The sequence below is a fragment of the Thalassophryne amazonica genome, chromosome 20 (genome assembly GCF_902500255.1).
Source record: "Thalassophryne amazonica chromosome 20, fThaAma1.1, whole genome shotgun sequence".
NCBI classification, from domain to species: Eukaryota; Metazoa; Chordata; class Actinopteri; order Batrachoidiformes; family Batrachoididae; genus Thalassophryne; species Thalassophryne amazonica.
The window spans coordinates 13299293-13317008 of record NC_047122.1 but is presented as its reverse complement, the minus strand read 5'-3'; the positions used below and the strand labels follow the sequence as shown (position 1 = coordinate 13317008).

General features: G+C 43.8%; 1 protein-coding gene across 1 annotated transcript in view; it reads left to right on the top strand.

Annotated features, from left to right (window-relative positions):
* epb41a (erythrocyte membrane protein band 4.1a) overlaps positions 1-17716 on the top strand; it is a 349346-nt gene that overhangs the window by 57485 nt on the left and 274145 nt on the right. Inside the window, exons 3-5 of the mRNA XM_034160644.1 lie at positions 3696-3704; positions 4785-5018; positions 5335-5439. Of these exons, the coding sequence (XP_034016535.1) occupies positions 3696-3704; positions 4785-5018; positions 5335-5439 (348 nt within the window). The remainder of the gene's footprint in view (positions 1-3695; positions 3705-4784; positions 5019-5334; positions 5440-17716) is intronic.

Below are 17716 nucleotides of genomic sequence, written 5' to 3'. Positions count from 1 at the left end.
TGAAGGTTTAACAAGTTGATGCATTAATGTGCTATAAATACTCCTATTGTTCCATTAGAATTGATTCTGAGAATTATTATTTTTGAGTTCTTTGAATTGTCATTTCCTTTACTGTGTACATTTCTGAACCACAATGTGTGCTTTTTTGGATTAAAGGCTGGTAGCACAATACAAATTGTGTAAAAAGACTGGGGTGGAAACGACCGAACAAAAAAAAATGTTTTTTTTTTTTGAGATATTAAGGTGGGTAAAGAGATGTGAAAATGCACCAGAATGGATTTGAGTTTTCACATTTTATAATTTGTAAATATTTAATAAGCCCCTTATGTTCTTGCATTTGTATTTTCATGTATGCAGCATTTCAAGATTTTGTACAGGACCTGTTTTGTTTGGATTTGATTCATAAATAAATAATTATTTTTTTATAATAAGGAGATGCCGTTGTCTACTTCAGGGAAGTGGTAGCGTCATGGTTTGCATGTGATTTAAGAGGGTTTAATTTCTCATCTGATCGGTTTGGGTGTACAGAGTCAGTCTGCAGACACGCCGGTGTCAGGAGGTGATTTTTAGGACTTTCTGTAATTTGTTATGAAATAATGCTGAATTTATGTAGAAATGATTGTTGTACAGAAGCTTCAGAGATCTGTCGCTGAGATAGATGATGACTGGAGTGAAGTTTTAAGCAGAAACGAGGTGATAATCGGTTAACGCCGTTATCTCTGACTGACTTCTGCATCATAGAGGAGGGCTGTCAATCAAACCTCACTCTCCAGAGATGGCCAATCACAGCAGAGCCACTGCTGACCTGGTTGCCTCCCCCATAGTGCCATAATCCCGCCCCATAGTGCCATAAGTTTCAAGCGACCAAGCAGGAATTCTCTGCGTGCAAGTAGAAATAAACTTCGCGCGAGCAGAAATCAAGTTCGGGCAGGTAGGAGGAGCGCTGGTCCTCGCGTGCAGCACCTGTGCGTGTGCGCTCAGAGATCATTTGCATGTGCGCAGTTAATATATGCGTGAACGCATTTGCGAGTGGGGTTTTGTCACTGATCTGACGCCATAGCTGGCAGCGTGAATGGCCCCACATTTTCTAAGTGCCGCATGAGTGTGCCATTACCAAGAAACACAAATGGTGTGCGAGTGTGCGGTCCCCTCCCCCACCCGAGCAATACCAATGGCGTACGAGTGTGCGGTGTGTGTGTGTGTGTGTGTCCCCCCCCAACACAAATGGCGTGCGATTGTGCGGTGTGTGTGTGTCCCCCCCCAACACAAATGGCGTGCGAGTGTGCGGTGTGTGTCCACCCCAACACAAATGGCGTGCGAGTGTGCGGTGTGTGTGTCCCCCCAACACAAATGGCGTGCGGTGTGTGTGTGTGTGTGTCCCCCCCAACACAAATGGCGTGCGAGTGTGCGGTGTGTGTGTGTCCCCCCCCCAACACAAATGGCGTGCGAGTGTGCGGTGTGTGTGTGTCCCCCCCCAACACAAATGGCGTGCGAGTGTGCGGTGTGTGTGTGTCCCCCCCCAACACAAATGGCGTGCGAGTGTGCGGTGTGTGTGTGTCCCCCCCCAACACAAATGGCGTGCGAGTGTGCTGTGTGTGTGTGTGTGTCCCCCCCAACACAAATGGCGTGCGAGTGTGCGGTGTGTGTGTGTCCCCCCCAACACAAATGGCGTGCGAGTGTGCGGTGTGTGTGTGTCCCCCCCAACACAAATGGCGTGTGTGTGTGTGTGTGTGTCCCCCCCAACACAAATGGCGTGCGAGTGTGCGGTGTGTGTGTGTGTGTGTCCCCCCCAACACAAATGGCGTGCGAGTGTGCGGTGTGTGTGTGTGTGTGTGTGTGTCCCCCCCAACACAAATGGCGTGCGAGTGTGCGGTGTGTGTGTGTGTGTCCCCCCCAAACACAAATGGCGTGCGAGTGTGCGGTGTGTGTGTGTGTCCCCCCCAACACAAATGGCGTGCGAGTGTGCGGTGTGTGTGTGTGTGTGTGTGTGTCCCCCCCAACACAAATGGCGTGCGGTGTGTGTGTGTGTGTGTCCCCCCCAACACAAATGGCGTGCGAGTGTGCGGTGTGTGTCCCCCGCAACACAGATGGCATGTGAGATAAAAATAAAAACCCTGTGTGTGACAGTGCCAGCGTGCCATCCGACTGGACAGGCACATCACGTGACATGCGATCACAACGTCCACATAGTCCGTCCGTTATGTAACAGCCTGACAGTCTCACAGAAAGATCAGCGTGGGCAACTCAATTGCCCCACAGCCTGGAGCTATGAGCCATTTATGTGAGCGCGTTGCTGCACCAGACAGGTGGGCGTGTCGCTTGTTGATGATGTGATGTCCATATTGACATGATCACACGTGCACACACCCACTACAGTTATGCGTTTGTCAGGGGACCGCGGTTGTCATGTAATCATGGGTTGAATGTCATTTGAAATCAAGCAGGGACAGAACTGGTCACGGCCCACGGCCAGTGAATTTGTTCCTCGGCTGACTGCCGCGTCAGCGCAGCACAATGCTGGGGAACACATATTGTCATCTGTGCTCCAACCACCTATGTGCAAGGCACGGTGGTGTATGAGGAAGAATTTGTTGGCCTCCTCCGCCAGTGCACGGCAGTCTGTGATTGTGGTGTTGTTCCAGCGCTGCGTGCACTTGAGGAGGGAGTTGCTGCACAAAAAGTCCAGCTAGAGCTGCAGCATTCTGTCTATGAACTCTGAAGGGCTTGTTGTCCTCCAGCCCGTACAGAGAGAAATGTCTGCTGGTCCTACTGCCCAGTTTTTGAGGGCAGTAGGGACATGGCTGGCTTGGAGGGAATGGTTAATGATTTTGGTGATGAAGGGACTTATTACAGAGCAGTAGGTTTTTATCAGGGTTGAGGGAAAAGGGTTCAGGGCACAGGACCCTGTTCCTTCAGCCCTGAGGGAAAAGGGTCATCTTCCTCAAGATGTCCTCAACTTCTCACTGTGTGATATCCATAAAACAGCACAGGGTCTGATTAGTCTCAGACTGAGGATTAACGGTTGGAACTGGAGGTACAGAGGGGCTGGATAGAATTGAGCGGATGCTGTCTACTTTCGTTCTGAAGAAAGAGATGAAGGTGTTATGCTGCTCCTGTGTGTTGTCTGAGTTTGTGTGTATGTGTGTGTGTTTGGTGGGGGGGGGGGCCTGGGTTTTGAAGAGTTGATTTATGGTGGAGAAAAGTTGCCTAGGGTTGCTAGGGCTATTGTTGATGATGTGGGAGTGAAACCGGGACCGTGCGTCACTGAAGGACTTGCTGTAGGCCTTCTGATGTTCCTGGTAGGCTAGTTTGTGTACAGCAAATTCTGTGTCCTTGAAACACTGTTCAAGGACATGCCCTTCTCATTTCAGTAGCCGCAACTCACTGGTGTACCAGGGAGCTGAGCATGTGAAGGTAATATTTTGGTCTTGACTGGGGCATGGCTGTCCAGGAGGGTGTGCAGTGGAGATTGATGCGCCCTCATGGACCAGAAAGAACATTTCATGGGCCATCAAAGGATTGATCATGTTGTCTCCAGTCACTATTCAGAATGGCTTGTTGACATGGACTGGGGTGATTACTGCAGGAATTCTCCTTGACTAGGGATGGGTATTGATAAGATTTTATCTATTAGTACAGTTATCGATTCCATTTAGCGAGCCGATTCCTTGTGAATTTCTGTGTAGTAAAAATAGGCTTTACAGGTTTTCTATGTCAAAAAACATTTTATTGAGTCTTAAAGTAAATACATATGAAATTGGTCAGTGGATCCTTCAACTCTGGACATAATAAACTCTACATGGTGGATCCTTGATATCTGGACATAAATAGAAATAAACAAAAGTGACTCACGGTTGAAATATTTCAATGGCTTCTGAAGAGCAGCGAATCAAAGAACCATCGAACCAGTGGTTCGAAGTACTGCTTCATTGGTTTACACTTCAAAGTGGAGTTACGCTGCAGAAGCAGTTGATTACAGAGCCGCTACAGGGTCTGTAATCAACATGGAGAAATGATCATTTTCCTGACAAACACTCTCAAAAACAACGGCTGCTCTGAAAGACCCACAAGGGAATTGTTAAGCAAAAAGGCTATTGATGTCAGTGGATCGAATCAATTCTTAACAATACCCGAAAAGAACCGGTTCTTGATATGCAACCCTATCCTTGACAGACTTTATAATTATGTACATACCTCAATAATTATTTTGACAGTTTCCTTAATTTTCAGAAACTGATCTGATGATCATTTTTATAGCCAAATCACATGTAATGAGTGCTTTTTGTATGTAGAAAGTACAGACTGATTTTAGCAACAGCTTGAGAGCTAAAAATTTTGCCATCACAGTTTTTTAATATGTTACACAGAACATATGGGGCTACAATTTTTATTAAAGACTACTGCAATGTAACTTGTCCCAGTTTGTCAATTTCAGGATCAAAAAGTAGGTCTAAAGGTCATCATGCCTAAATATACGCAGAAGATCAAATGGATAGATTTGGATTTGTTATTCATTATTCCTTTAGAATCCTTTCTAAAGATACCTTACTTTTGAAAATCAGACCATTGGTTACCAAGTTATGGTCATTTGAATTTCATTGGCCTTTTTCGTGAAAAAAGAAATGGTGATATCTCAGGAACCGTTGGTCCGTTTGAGCTGTAATTGGAAAATTGGTCATTTCCCACCAACGACTACCTACTAAATCTGAGGGGATGAGGTTTAAAATAACTTCTTTTTTTGTGTGATTTGAGACTGGTAGACCCCTCTCTATCTTGTTATCCAGGTTTGGAAAAAAGCAGCAAAAGAGGAAGAAGTTGAAAAAGATAATGAGCAAGAAGAGAAGGAATGGGAGGACAAAGAAAAAGAAAGAAAGAAATCCAGTCCTGAAGGAGGTGACAGAAGAGAGGAGAGAGAGAAAAGGGAGGATGCCAAAGCTGTGCGAGCAGCACGTCGACCTAAAACCATCCAGATCAGAGTCACCCTGCTGGACGACACTCTGTTCGAGTGTGAGCTGGAGGTAAGCAAACATGTAGCGTAATCCCAGCTGCTGCTACACTGTAGGTCTCATCAGTGTGAAAGTGTATTATTGTCAAGTATTAAAATACAGAAAAACAACATCTTTACAAAACAATGACACATTCTGCACATTTCATTCATTTTGGTTTTTTTCCACTGATGTCTATTTACCAAATGCTGATGTGCATTCTCGTCTGTTGCCACCACTTCTTTACCTTTTAGACTTTAGATACTGTTAAATGTTTTGTCCGTAAGCACTGTCACATCTGGGCTTATTGTCTCATCTGTGTGTGTGTGTGTGTGTGTGTGTGTGGCAGAAACATGCCAAAGGACAGGAGTTGTTCAGAGCTGTGTGTGACCACCTCAACCTGCTGGAGCAAGACTACTATGGCTTGGCTATTTGGGAAACGCCTACCATGAAGGTGAGCTGCACAGAGACTGTCACTGCTTAAGATAAATCCTACAGTCCATTTCTCACTCTCACATTAGTGACAAAGTGCTAGAATGGAGTGCTCCCACACATCACGAAGACAACCTGAATGAATACTAAATACAAGTTGGGGCTTTAGGCGTGGTTGAGATGGTGTCTGAGAAGGCATCCAGACTGAAAAAAGCCTTTCATCTGCCAAATAAATCAACACAGATAAGTGAGAAATGCCAGCCTATTGCCAAAAAAGGATGCGCTTGGGGCTTGCGTGACTTGTGGAATGAAAGGCTTCAGATGGCTGATGCAAACCCTGCGCATTCTGAAAATTTCATCATGACACCACTTATCTGCTCAAGGGGTGATGTCACTCAGCCTGTAAATTTGTATTCTCTGTCCAAATGTACACACTTGCTAAATATGCTCATAGCAAGGACTAACTTGGCCTTCTTTCACTCTGATGCCCAGATCAGGTGAAGAAAGAACACAAACCCCTGTTTTGTTTTCACACCATTAAAAAAACAAAAATGTTGCAGGTTTTTCTCGTCATGACATCATAACTTAAAACTTTTGATATATTCTTTAATTTAGTGTATTACATGACATATTTACTCAAATATGAAATCTGACCTAATTTAGGTCACCTTTGACCTCAGGGTAAACCCTGAAGGTCAAGGTCTATCACTTAGCCCAGGTAATGGCTTATGGGCAAGGTCAATTACTATATTTATTATATGGTATGTGATTTTGCTAACGTCTGATTGGCCCATTTGCCACTTTCTGAGCTGTACCACATACCGAGTTGACCGCTGGTAGAGCCGAGTACACCTCGCATGCAACTTAGCGCTAGCCAATCAAGCGACGCCTTCTATCGATAACGACCAATCAGATAACGCGATACAACGCCTACTTTGGCCCGCTTTGAGTTGCGTCGTGCGGCGTCATGACGACGCCGTGTACACAATGCAGTAAAACTAAGTGCACAAGAAAAAAAAAATGCTGCTGGCTGCAGCAGCTCCTCGGTCTTCTCTCACAAATGTGTTTAAATACAGTCCATAAAAGTCCTGCTCACAGACTGATTGACAGGACATGTCCACATCAAGTATAACTCCAGACATCTCAACATTTACTCAAAGACGGTTCGTTCGCGCACGCGCATCTCGTGGTCAAAGTAGGAAAGATAAACTATAACAGAACTCAGAGTGCAGACCTGCAGCTCAGCACAAATATAAACTAGAAGATAAATCAGAGTGCACAGTCTGTCTGCAGCCAAACTGCATTCTGATTCCTCTGTGCAGAGAACCTGCAGGCTGCGTTCTCACCTTCTCTCAGCCCCCTGCTGCGTGCACCTGACGCAGACATTCCTGCGTCGTCATGACACCACAGGAAGCTCGAGGCAGCCCCGGTGTGAAAGGGGCTTTATAATAAAACAGTTATAGACTTTTAATTTCGGTGTACCTGGGGTACACAGAGGCCTTGGCCGAGGTAAACCCCAATAAGACTTAAGACACACTTATTTTCCCTTTCATATGGCTAGCATACTGGTACAGTTTTGTTTTGCGCTTTTTACTCTTTTAATTATTAGTAATTGGAGCGGGTTGCGGCCTCAACTTTACCTAAATTCTGGGTCTTTTAGTGAAGTTTAGGGCTAGTGGCCGGTGATCACCTTAGTATTTCTTCTGTTTTTCTTGTTGTTTAATGCTGGCAAATTATACAGTATTTTTTGTCTTTCTGATGCCTGATTCTGTTTTTTCTCTCTGTTTAAGGTGCAGCTCCATCCAGAGATGGGAGTTGTATTTGTCTTAGCGACCCTCCTGTTCTGTGCGTCAGTAGCATTTCTTGTATATATTCGTCTCTGAATTGTTCTGTAATTTATGTTTGTAGCATGGCCCAAGCAGAGGGTCACCCCTTTGAGTCTGGTCTGCTTGAGGTTTCTTCCTCAGAGGGAGTTTTTCCTTACCACTGTTGTTCTGGGGGTTGGTAAGGTTAGACCTTACCTGTGTGAAGCGCTTTGAGGCAACTCTGTTATGATTTGGAGGTATATAAATGAAAATAAATTGAAATTGATGGTGTGAGTGAGTGTTGACACCAATAGCTTTTTTCAATCTTTTTTTATTTTCAGATTACAAAACTTTTGGCCTTGATTTAGCTCCATAAATCTCCGACATACATGAAAGCACAAGAGCAGTAATCACAGGACCAGGTCAGGGGACAGATGTAAAGACAACAACGAGGAGGACTGCAGATTTCAGGCTAGACCCAAAATGACACACCCACACAGGGGAGTGCACATCACGTACCACAAACACCCACTCACAGCCAAGACACAACAGAGACACATAGGACTTCAGACACGAACGAGGAAAGCAGACTAACATATACATCAGGCAGACACTGCCCAGGGACGCACACCCTCACACACACCCACGTGTAAAATTGGAACGCCCACACACATACTAGATGCAGGTAAGAACCAGGGCCGTGTGCATGCTCACCACCAAACTCAACACAAAACAGGGGCACCCACGACACACGCACATACATAAAGAGCACAGAGACATGTACCAACGGTACACCCAAAGACAGAACACACACAAAACACGGCACAAAAACAAATAAAAACCCACAAACAACCTCACAACAAATTCTGAATGTGCAAAAGACTAAATAGGGCCAATGCCTGTTTCAATCCAAAAGAGCTGCAACCATACAGTGTCATGGAAAACCAGTTGGGCACTGCAGTCTTGTTTGAGGGTGGGCACGAGTTTTTGGGCAAATTACACGCAAACATAGTGTAAATGCAAAGAAAAAGTTATGATGCTGTGGGAAAGTGGACATGAATTGCGGTTTATTTATGTCCCAGCGCACAAACATGTCGAGGCGGTTTTCCAGATGCAAGAATGCTGCTGCTCTGATTAACTGTGTTGGCTAACACAGACATGATGTCTCCCGTTTGCTCTTCTCCACTGGGAACCGAAAAAAAACCCTGTACTTTTCACGACTGCTTCGGTGATTGCAGCCGAAAATAAAGCAGTACACCATTTTTCCGTTAGAATTGACTCTGTTTGTGGGAAGAGACTAATACCAGGTGAAGTGTTAACACAAACCATTCAGAGGATGGGGTTTCAGCGGAAACCATTTTAAACCTGCTTGTCTTAAGCCGACAGGTCCGCTAGGTGACAGCGAGTATGCTTTTAAGTTTACCGAGCCGGGCTGAATGGTTTGTGCTGAAACTCCCACACCCCGCCCCGGGGTTCTCTGCCATGTTCATACCGGCTGTGGTCAAATACCACGATATCACATAGGGGTTCGAACAAGACTGTGCTGCCCTATACCTTTAGTCATAGATTTGCTTCATTTACATTTTTTCAAATATAAAACTACATAATCTTAGACACACTTTCTTTCTTGGGATCATTTGCCACACCACCTTTCTTAGCACACTGCAGCACATTTGACTAGCTCTTGAAATTAGCAACTCTGTGTACTGAATTCACTTGGAATCGGATTAGCTTTGTTGTTGTCTGATGTGAAACTGCTCATAGTGACACATTGGTGAAATATCTGTTAAATGCTTTTTATACCAAAGTAATGTCCTTTAATAACTGTCATTGTTCTGTCTTAAATGTGGGGATCTGGTTCGGCTTATTATTAAAGGGGACATATTGTGTCAGATCACCTTTTTAGATTTTCATGTGCTTGATACTTAATGTTCAACAACTCCAAAGTCCCATAATTCTATGAGCGTTTTTGCAGATATTCTTGTTGTGGTCCGGTCCTGGGGTGGTTGTTTTTTGGCCCTTCTATCATCTTCCTTTTAGACCCCCTTTGCTCCCATTCTTTCATGTGTAATTTGGATATGAGTTTTTCTCTCTTTCTTTCTTTTGTCAGAGCTCTCCATAGTCTGTCCCAGTTCGTCCTTAATTTGTACCACACCCTGCTTTCTTCCTAGTTTCACCACTCTTTGTTTTTATCACAGCCTTTCTCATTCTTGCATGCTATAAGTGTTGTCATTGATATAATTGAAAAATTTAAGAAATACATCTGTGTGATCAGACATCCTGAAAAACAGTCCATGTGCATGTTACAACAGCATGCTGCTCTGTTACAGAACAGACTCGCACACGTCAAGATCCAAAATCCGACAGACTCTCTCAAACGAAAATAAAAATAGCAAAGCCCACCAGCTCCACTGAGAACAAAATACAAAAGAAAAAACTGAACAGGTCACTTACCCACTTGTAGAATGATTTCCAAGATTAAATATGTAAAGTCCACACCATCAAAGAAGTCGTCACGCGCGATTGCCAGCCAGAGAACAATATCCAGGTCTGTTATAAGTTCTCATGCATAGATCACATGCGATCACTGGCTGGAGAATAATGTCCCATGTCAGCTCCTCAAGTTCTCTCATGATTCTGGCACGTTAGATCGAAAGTCCATTATCTCCTGAAAATAACATATTCTGATTTTTTTTTTTCCAATGTAAGAAATACACCTGCATATTCAGGCAGCCTGTAAAAACAGCGACATGGAGATATTCCACGTGCGCATTCCTTGCGGCAGTGATATAATGTCCTGCAACACAACAGTGTCACCACACGTTAGGTTTCAAAATCCGACACACCCTGAAAAATGAAGCATTTCGGGGTGAAGTGTGTTCTCTCCTCTCTGTACAGTCTATGTAAATCTGAGCCATCACTTTCGAATGAAAGCTAAGAAGCATCGTTATTGGACGTAGCAGCATTTGTTTCACTCTGTCTGTTTGCCATCGCATGTTTCTGCTTTTCGTAAAATGTACATCACATGCCGAGAAATGCCAAGTAAGGTGTTTTCCGGAAATGCACCTGCTAACTCGCCGAGTGAGAGGAATAATTACCAGTGAAATACATCAGTGACCACTAATTATTATCGCATGTGCACGGATAGACTTACAATCATGAATACTTTGATGTTGTCCTGCTAACTCGGACATTAAATAATGTGTGACATGTCCTTTAATTTTTTGAATCGCCTGACAGCACTAGGCAGTGCCCATTTTTACAGGTGGGAAGATTGAAACAAAGTCAGAGACAAGCAGCACAAAAGGGAGTCGAATCCAGGTATCCAGACAAAGCAATCAAATTGACAAAAGAGATTATTTAGTGGATATGATTTTGACCAGTGCAGCCGATTGCCGTAAGTAGTATTTCATGTTTTTTATCTACGAGGTCTGTCCAAAAAGTATCGTACCTTTTTATTTTTTACAAAAACCATATGGATTTGAATCACGTGTGATTGCATCAGCCAAGCTTGAACCTTCGTGCGCATGCATGAGTTGTTTCACGCCTGTCGGTTGCGTCATTCGCCTGTGAGCAGGCTTTGTGTAAGCAGTGGTCCACCCCTCTCGATTTTTATTGCGAATAAATGTCTGAACGATTTGGAGCTTTGCTGCATCAAATTTTTCCAGAAACTGTGAGAGACCTCCAGCTGGACACCATTCGGAAAATTTAGATGGCTTTCAGCGACGATTTTATGGGGATTACACAGATTAAGGAGTGCTCCAGCCGGTTTAAAGACCGCCCACAGCGTCTGAGAGCGCTGCGTGCTCCGAGCGCCGATCGACAGGTTCAAGCCCCACTCAAACAACCAGATCATTTCCAACGTGAAGGCTTTGTTGAGCCGGGACATTGTCTAACTTTCACAAAAAAGGCAGAAGGCGTGGACATCAGCACTTTTTCGGCACATTCTACTGTTACAGGAGTTTTTTTCATGGAAAGAGAAGCGGAGGATTGCGCCACCATGCCGCTCATGGCGCGGGACAAAACCACCTCCGTGTTGGTCTCACAGGACGGCTTTCAGGTGGCTTTCAGACGGCTTCCGGTTGCTTTTCAGTCATGTGAGTATCCGAGAAATTGTGCATGAGCTGGACCTGCCCCAACATGTCCTGTGAGGCTTCATCACGGCGGTGCTTTGCACCATGCTGCTCCGCCGCGACGTGCGGAGGAACTCCGCGCGTCTGTCTCAATGTGCCGAAAAAGTGCTGATGTCCACGTCTTCCGCAATTCCTGTGCTAGTCAGACGACATACCGGATCACGACAGCGTCCAGTTTAGAAATGAACGGCACATTCCACTGTTACAGGAGTTTTTGTCATGGAAAGAGGAGCAGAACCGAGCAGAACAGAGGAGCAGAACAGAGCGCTGCGCTCGGAGCACGCAGCGCTCTGTTCTGTGGACGGTCTTTAAACCGGCTGGAGCACTCCTTAATCTGTGTAATCCCCATAAAATTGTCGCTGAAAGCCATCTAAATTTTCCGAATGGTGTCCACCTGGAGGTCTCTCACAGTTTCTGGAAAAAATTGATGCAGCAAAGCTCCAAATCGTTCAGACATTTATTCGCAATAAAAATCCGATGAGAGGGGTGGACCACTGCTCACCCAAAGCCTGCTCACAGGCGAATGACGCAACCGACAGGCGTGAAAAAACTCACGCATGCGCATGAAGGTTCAAGCTTGGCTGATGCAATCACACGTGATTCAAATCCATATGGTTTTTGCAAAAAATAAAAAGGTACGATACTTTTTGGACAGACCTCGTATGTAGTTTGAAGAGGTCATAGTGAAAGGATTAAGCATCCATGACGAGTGTTCGATAAATTTCAAAATTCAAATTGCTTACGAATTTTGGCATTTTGAAAACAAAATGCTTAGCTCATGTTATAAGTTAATAACCATTCATTTATTGAAATAATAATTATTTTTCACATATTTGAAACTCAGAGTGGATGTGAACCCAACTCTTTTCATTTTCTGCCTTGCTTTTCTTTCCACACTGATGTTCGCTTGGACTGGTCTGTTGAATAAACTATAAAATAATTGCCCTGAAAATATGAGCCCAGCAGCAACAGTGTTCAGTGATGGTATGTAGTCAAAACCTGCAGATGTTAGGGGAACCTATGCCTAATTTTGCTTGTGGTTATTTTATTTTTGCTTTAGAAAACTGCATTGTAAAACACAAACCACTTGACCTCAAAGATGGTAATGATTGTTTAAAATCTTTAACACTGGGTGTTCCTGAGCGCTTTCCAAACAGGTTTGAAAAGGCCTAAAATCGCAGCCCCCAGCCTGGTGCTTTGCCCCTGGACCCCATTGGTGACCTAGGCGGCTCCCAAACCCCTCGACAAATTACTTTCAGGCTTAACCATTTTGCCTCAATGCCAGTCCTGGGGCGGAGGGTTGTGCACCTATGGGCATTCATTGATGAATGAGTATATATGGTGATGCCTTTGTGGATGTCAGTCCATTCGGGAGGTGGGAGGAGATTGAAGGATGAAAATTCAGCCAAGTGTCCACCTGACCAGGCCTATAGGAGACGCCACTGACGCACAATATCAAGCACGTGTGCAGTGGCATACTCATCACAGACATTTTGCAGCACTGCAACGTTATCAGGTCTGACCAGCATGTTGACACTTTACAAAAGCTGCATGCATGCTTCATGCGGTTACATTAAGGTTCAAGCAGATATGAGAACCATGTAAGGATCTTGCTTGTGAGCACACACACACTTGTAGAAGGCAGATCATTTCAGCCAACCCTCATGACTTTGCTCACAAGGAAGTTAGTTTCATTGGCATCTTCTATTATTTACTCATCCGATATGGATCTGCATGTTGATTTGGCACAGGTTTTGCACCGGATGACCTTCCTGACGCAGCTCTACAGGAAAAAAAAAAATGAGGTGGGCTTCATAGATAATTGGCAAAGCTTCTGGGGAAAACCTGGTCTTGTTAGAAGAGACGGCATCCATCCCACTTTGGATGGAGCAGCTCTCATTTCTAGAAATCTGGCCAATTTTCTTAAATCCTCCAAACCGTGACTTAGCTAAACACACAAATTAGCTAAACTGCAGGATTGTCTTACAGACATAAAGACATGGATGACCTCTAATTTCCTGCTTTTAAACTCAGATAAAACTGAAGTTATTGTACTTGGCCCCACAAATCTTAGAAACATGGTGTCTAACCAGATCCTTACTCTGGATGGCATTACCCTGACCTCTAGTAATACTGTGAGAAATCTTGGAGTCATTTTTGATCAGGATATGTCATTCAGTGCGCATATTAAACAAATATGTAGGACTGCTTTTTTGCATTTGCACAATATCTCTAAAATTAGAAAGGTCTTGTCTCAGAGTGATGCTGAAAAACTAATTCATGCATTTATTTCCTGTAGGTTGGACTATTGTAATTCATTATTATCAGGTTGTCCTAAAAGTTCCCTGAAAAGCCTTCAGTTAATTCAAAATGCTGCAGCTAGAGTACTGACAGGGACTAGAAGGAGAGAGCATATCTCACCCATATTGGCCTCTCTTCATTGGCTTCCTGTTAATTCTAGAATAGAATTTAAAATTCTTCTTCTTACTTATAAGGTTTTGAATAATCAGGTCCCATCTTATCTTAGGGACCTCATAGTACCATATCACCCCAATAGAGCGCTTCGCTCTCAGACTGCAGGCTTACTTGTAGTTCCTAGGGTTTGTAAGAGTAGAATGGGAGGCAGAGCCTTCAGCTTTCAGGCTCCTCTCCTCTGGAACCAGCTCCCAATTCAGATTAGGGAGACAGACACCCTCTCTACTTTTAAGATTAGGCTTAAAACTTTCCTTTTTGCTAAAGCCTTTAGTTAGGGCTGGATCAGGTGACCCTGAACCATCCCTTAGTTATGCTGCTATAGACTTAGACTGCTGGGGGGTTCCCATGATGCACTGAGTGTTTCTTTCTCTTTTTGCTCTGTATGCACCACTCTGCATTTACTCATTAGTGATTGATCTCTGCTCTCTTCCACAGCATGTCTTTTTCCTGGTTCTTTTCCTCAGCCCCAACCAGTCCCAGCAGAAGACTGCCCCTCCCTGAGCCTGGTTCTGCTGGAGGTTTCTTCCTGTTAAAAGGGAGTTTTTCCTCCCCACTGTCGCCAAGTGCTTGCTCACAGAGGGTCGTTTTGACCGTTGGGGTTTTTCCGTAATTATTGTATGGCCTTGCCTTACAATATAAAGCGCCTTGGGGCAACTGTTTGTTGTGATTTGGCGCTATATAAATAAAGTTGATTTGATTTGACATGATGAACGGGCAGGATTGGTCTAGGTATTGCTGTATTACAGTTGATACATGAACATGTCACTGAACACATTATGCCTTGGACTTTATTAATATCAGCTCACATCTCTCATATCTTCTGTCAAACTCTAACTACAATTTCAAGTCTAAGTATTTATTCATTTTTAAAGAAAATTCTGCTCTGGGCCACTCCACCATTAATTTATATATCTTGAGCAGCTTCACAAGCAGCGTGACAGCAGGCCATCTGCTTTTATTTTATTTTACATGTAATGCCAGCTTGGGCCAAAATAGAACATTCACTGCTCCTCATCTGTTTGAACAACAGCAAAAACAAAAAGTCACAACTGAATATGCAGGAGTTTTGACAGTCACACATTCACTGTCTCATCTTGTCTGACTGACACTGACCTTAAGCACTCTCTTCTTACTACAGTGAAGATGTGAAGGGTTCTGATGCAAAACCCAGCATCTCCTTTAAAAAAAAAAATAAAATAAATTTTAAAACAGTGGTTTAAAAGGGATGGAATAATACACGCACCAAACTCCTTTGACATTACTCTTTTGAAAACGTGTGTGGCCCAACTGAATTATCAAAATGGCATCCATTCTCCAAGTTGGCCACCATTTGGACATATAACTGGGATATTTTACCACAGAATCTCACCACTTTGACCAATTTGGATGATCTTGTTATCTGAAAGTAGGTTTTTCACTATGCAGAAGCCAAAAATCCAACTCTAAACCTTCTAAGAAGCTTCTCTCTACCATTTCTAGCAAAAGATGGTAAAAACAGACACCATGACATAAGCTACATGAAACATTTTATTTGATCATTTGCATCTACAACTGGAGTGTTCAGTTATTTGCTATGCAATCATTGCACAAAATCATTTCAGCTCCAATAACAGGCCTTGAGGCTGGCAATGATAGACTGAACAATTTATATATAGATTCACTTATTAACCCTCAAGTGACCAAGCTATTTTAGCGACTAATATGGCAGAGTGGAGTTATTTATAACCCCATTGTGTCATGATTCGTGATGGCTTGGCCCTGAAGGTTGTAGGAGGCATATGCAGACTAACAGACAGAAAAAGGCCTTTATCTGGTAAGCAGGCACAGGTTCAGTACACACGGTATCAGTCAATATAGCAGAGGTACAAGCAGGTAGCAAGCTGAGGCAGATTCCAAAAAACAAGCAACGTTTCAAATACACGGCAAAACCATGGAAAACCGGCAGAAAAACCTGAGGCAGGTGGCGGCATGGCAGATGACCAGTAACACCCAACACGGGGAAACAAATGCCCGAGCCTGAACGGGTGACCAAAAACAGAGAGCCCCCCAAATGGATGACAGCATGGTAGTGCTAGGGACAAAGGAACCCCAAGGGACCGGTTCAGGGGCCTACAGCTGCCCACGGGATAGCCAGGAGGGCCACCATTATGCCCAACAGGGAGCAAGGGTGAAACAGGAGGTCTCCCTGAAGAACGGATTAAAACAGAGACGAACCCGGGATCACGGACAAGGTGGGACATGATAGCGAGAAAAATCCTCTCCTGGCATAACGGCAGTAATCAGACGGGAGAGACCAACAAACCTGACCAATGAACGAGGGGGTTGAGGACCTGCGTGGCCACATCCTGCACAATTCTGGGAATACAACAAGAAACAAGAAGAAAGAGCAGTCAGCAACAACCAGACAAACCAAGAAAGAATGGAGGAAAAGATATACAGAGGACAGACATTAAAAATAGAACCCAAATTACCCCCAAAATAACTATGCCTGAAAACCAAAATCATGAATTTAAAGGATTGCCAAAAGTGAAAATCCTGACAAAAAAAAAATGAAGGGAGGAACCATATAAAAAGGAAATCCACTGAACAAAAATCCTACGCGGACCTAGGAAAGTGAGGGAACCCAGAAGGGAACCACATGTAGAGAAACACTGTAAACTAAGGACAAACAAAAAATGAAACAACCATCGGACAGAAAACGTACGGGGAATGTGGACAAAATATAAACACAAAGTAGTGCTACATAAACAAATAAAATGCAAAACGTACAAACAAAAAAACAAACTTACGTAGAGGGCAATCAATAATTGAAAATTCTAGAGTGGAACTGGGAGTGATATTCAATGCAAGAGGACCTGGAGGGATGACCTATTCGGAACGTGAACTGAGTGGGGACCAGGGAGATACAATTACCCAGAACCACCATACAAATGACATGTTTGCCACTAGTGGGGTAACATAAGTATGTAGGAACTGGGTTGGACTGAAATACAAGACGCCAAACAAACTTCCAAGCTGACATAACCAGAAGAACTTGCAGCATGGAGAAGCTTGCTTAACTTTGCAACAGTAGAACCCTCCAAAAAACAGATTTACGTGGGGAGCTAACCCGGCCCAAATGCTCCTTATGGTCCCAGAAAGAAAACTTCAGTGAACCACAAAGTAGGATTCTAATCAGTTTCCAACAAAAATTCAAATAGTGAGGGGACTCATGAAGAAAAAAAAAGACATTGAAACAAATGACTAACAACAAGATTGGAAATAGCTTAACACAAAAGGAATGCAGGGGCTCAGTGGTGTCCTGAAAAAAGACATTAAACAGACGTCCTAACAGACACTGAACATGGGGAAATAACATCAAGAAAAAAAGACACTGTCCTGCTGATCATGGCTGCAACTGATTTCGTTGGGAAGAACTCTGAAGAACAGACTAGTGGCAGAGGCGATGAGGAGATTTCTTGCGTCGGACGCGCTGTTGATGATTCTGCTGATGGTGCTGAGAACTGAGGAGCAGCACACACCATGGCTGACTTAGCTGGCTGCGCTGTTAGCAGAGGAGCTGGATTTGCAGCTGTAGATCGTAAAATCCTGTAAACCGTAAAATCCTCAGTGGAAGCCTAGACCAAAATATGGGGAAAACCCAGACATGAACCTCGGGCCGGGGCAGATCCTGACACATTGACTTTATATTGGAGTACTTCTATATAAATGATTGTTTTTGGGTTCTTCATATTTATTAGTCTCAGTGCTTGTGCAGCTGTAAATCTTGCTGTTCTAAGTCTGTTGACCACGCTTCCCTGCAAAAGAGTAAAATATAATGATTAGAGTTGGCAAATTACAATACCATCTGAAGCTATAATGTTGAAAATCTCAAACTGTGAGACTT